Source organism: Cupressus sempervirens, chromosome 3 (assembly GCF_028749045.1).
Source record: "Cupressus sempervirens isolate cs-2001-9-10 chromosome 3, ASM2874904v1, whole genome shotgun sequence".
NCBI lineage: Eukaryota > Viridiplantae > Streptophyta > Pinopsida > Cupressales > Cupressaceae > Cupressus > Cupressus sempervirens.
Genome location: NC_143120.1, coordinates 1,017,743,407 through 1,017,746,416, shown reverse-complemented (window position 1 = coordinate 1,017,746,416; position 3,010 = coordinate 1,017,743,407). Strand labels below are relative to the sequence as shown.

Here is a 3,010-nt window from a genome sequence, read left to right as displayed (position 1 = left end):
AAAAATTACTTGTCTATTTCAACCTACTCACCACCTGGACCTAGATTTAATCTAATGACTACCTTAGTTATTTGTTGAAAAGCAACCTTTTTATTCACCACCGAAACAGGCCTAGAATTTTACTGTCACCCCTGACTGTCATAGGATTTTTTCATTTTGTGGCCTTTCATTTTACGTTCAAAGATAAATAGTATGTGTAATTTTTTATTATTTTATAATTAAGTTATAGTTGCAAATTTAGTAATACCTTAGCTAATATATCCACAATATTGCAAACACGGTTGGATACAAATAACCTGCAATTCTTCCACCATACGTGGCAGCTAGAACTCTGATGTTGTGGCAACTATTGACGTGGATATAGTGGTGATATGAAATTCAAATTTTGATCCGAGTAAAATAGTTGCATGTGGTTCTCTATTCTGAATGGATGCAGCAAAATAATGTGACTGTATGATCCATGGTCGGAGTATATATATCTTTCTATCTTTCTTGTCCTAGACATAAACTCTAATCTGTTGAATTCAGTTTCTGGAGATAGATAGACATTGAGCCTGGTAGAACCGTGAGCAGGTTAAAAAATGCATCCGCGTTATATTCCAACAAATGAAACCGAATGTAGTCGTGTTTTTGGGATAAGGGGGGTTGAAGAGTTTGTATTTTAAATGGTTTCCATAGCCTATGTAGAAATGATCTCAAAGGTTGAAGAGTTTGCATCTGTTGACTATGTAGAAATGGTTTCCCGCAATGACTGACTCCATTGCAAACTATAAATACCCAATCGGGCCTTGTGATTTTCATTCACTAAGCATCACAACTATTGCATCCTACAACCAAAATCGTAGCCTTTAATATTGCTGGTTTCTTATTTAGCTAATTTCCAAAGGGATCTGTTTGACGTCGGAATTAGTTCAAGATTAACTATGGCCGCCAGAGGTATGTATATATTTGCTGTTAAAATTGTTATTGAAAGAGTGGTGCCGTAGTATGTTTTTTATTGTGATTATTATTATTTCCTAATGTTGAATGGCACCATGCAGTGGGAGTGTGCTATGGAACATCGGGGAATGTGGCCAGCCCGCGCGAGCTGGTGGAGCTGCTGAAGCGCCACAACATCGGGAAAGTGAGGATTTTGGAGGCACATGATCATGATCGCGTGGAAGTTCTGAGAGCCCTGGAGAAAACGGGCATAGAAGAAGTAATAGTTGGATTGAGGAACGAGGAGCTCGAGAAGGTTGCGAGCAACCAGGCGGCAGCCAACGGGTGGGTGAGGGACAACGTTGGCGCCTTCTACCCGGCCGCCAACATCATATAAATTTCGGTTGAAAACGAGGCGCTGCATTACGCAAACGAGAAATACGTCTCACATCTCCTCCCTGCAATACGAAACATTCAGACCGCACTGCGCAAGGCCAATCTGGACAAGGATATAAAGGTGTCCACCACCCAGGCGGCCTCATTTGTGCTGGCAGGAGCAGGAGCCGGAGATTCTCATTATGATCCGCGCCCCTCTCAGGGTGAGTTCCGTAACGATCTCAAGAGCACTCTCCGCCCTCTGCTGAGGTTCTTGGCTGACAACGGCTCTCCAATCATGGTGAATGTGTACCCTTATTTCACCTACGCGGGCAACAGGGACCAGATAACCCTGGACTATGCGCTGTTCAACCCCTCCGCCCCGGTGGTGCACGACGGAGGTCTTCAATACAGGAACTTGTTCGACGCGACGGTGGACTCTGTCATTGCCGCGCTTGAAAGAGAGGGACATCCACGTCTACCCCTGCTCATTACGGAGAGCGGGTGGCCCTCTGCGGGAGATGATAGGGTGGCAACCGTGGACAACGCCAGGGCGTACAATAACAAACTCATCAGGCATGTCTCTTCCAACCAGGGAACAACCAGGAGGCCTGGAAACCCCATCCACGCCTACATTTCCTCCCTCTTCAACCACAACATCGAGTCCGGCCCCGACGTCCAGCGCCATTTCGGCCTCTTCCATCCCAACAAAACTCCCGTCTACCCCGTCGACTTCACCCCCACCCCCTACTAGGTACTGGAATCTTTCCGGATTATTATCTATCTATCTATCACTCACCAATAATACAGAAGGCATGGCTTTCTATGCCTTCCTCTACATTGTAAATAATTATCACTCCTAAATAAGTGAAGTTTATCTACATTTTAAATAATTACCACTCCTAAATAAGTGAAGTGTATCACCTTTTCTTTAGTGTAATCGATCCTCTATATAATCAGGCTTGCTTGATATCATTTGGAATATAATTAGTCACTTCAAGGAATTATTTGTATTTTCTTGGAATGGAAATAAAAACTGCATTTCACTAATGAAAGAAAATTACTTTCCACATAAAATCATTAACAAAATATAGTAATTCAATCTCAAATCAAGGATACCTTCACTCTCAGTGATGAAAAAATGGGGTAGATATTTTCATAGTCTAAATGTTATAATAAGTGTAAATAAAGTAGGAGAGCAATAAAATTAAGAGTTCATATTAGTCCTTATGAAATAGTAGAATTGCAAACCAACAATTATAAATACATGGACAGCTCTATAGTTATTGCCTTGGAATTAACACTCTATTGTGTAAAATATAATTTATTATGCTTCTATAAATGATGGTCAAATTTTATCTGCTAAAGAAAAAACATAAAATTTTAAATGTAGTTTACACAAGTATATTAGAATATCTCAACATTAACTTTGATGGTCTTGAATTAATTTTTGAAGTTGGGTGTTAAATTATTTGGCAAGTTGGAGCTATCAATATAGTATAATAATTGAAGAGGAGAGTGGGTAGTTTCTCAAAATTTGTATGTTCTAGAGAGGAAGATATTGGAGAGGAGGGTGATCTAGGAGGATTTGGGAAGGAGTTGATGCAGTGAGTGATTTGATTCTCCCCTTCTTTTTTGTAATTAGAGTTTTTAGCTAGGATCTATGTTTGTGAAATTCCTTGGGCTTTTAGGGCTTCCTATAGGAGGTTCATTGCCC

General features: G+C 40.7%; 1 protein-coding gene across 1 annotated transcript; it reads left to right on the top strand.

The window, feature by feature from the left end:
• The first annotated feature begins 812 nt into the window (after positions 1-812).
• LOC149570234 (glucan endo-1,3-beta-glucosidase-like) lies at positions 813-2,186 on the top strand. Its single transcript, XM_089817882.1, has 2 exons — positions 813-936; positions 1,041-2,186. Exons 1-2 carry the CDS (start codon positions 924-926, stop codon positions 1,313-1,315), a joined length of 288 nt encoding a protein of 95 aa, XP_089674008.1. The 5' UTR covers positions 813-923; the 3' UTR covers positions 1,316-2,186.
• The last annotated feature ends 824 nt before the right edge of the window (positions 2,187-3,010 follow it).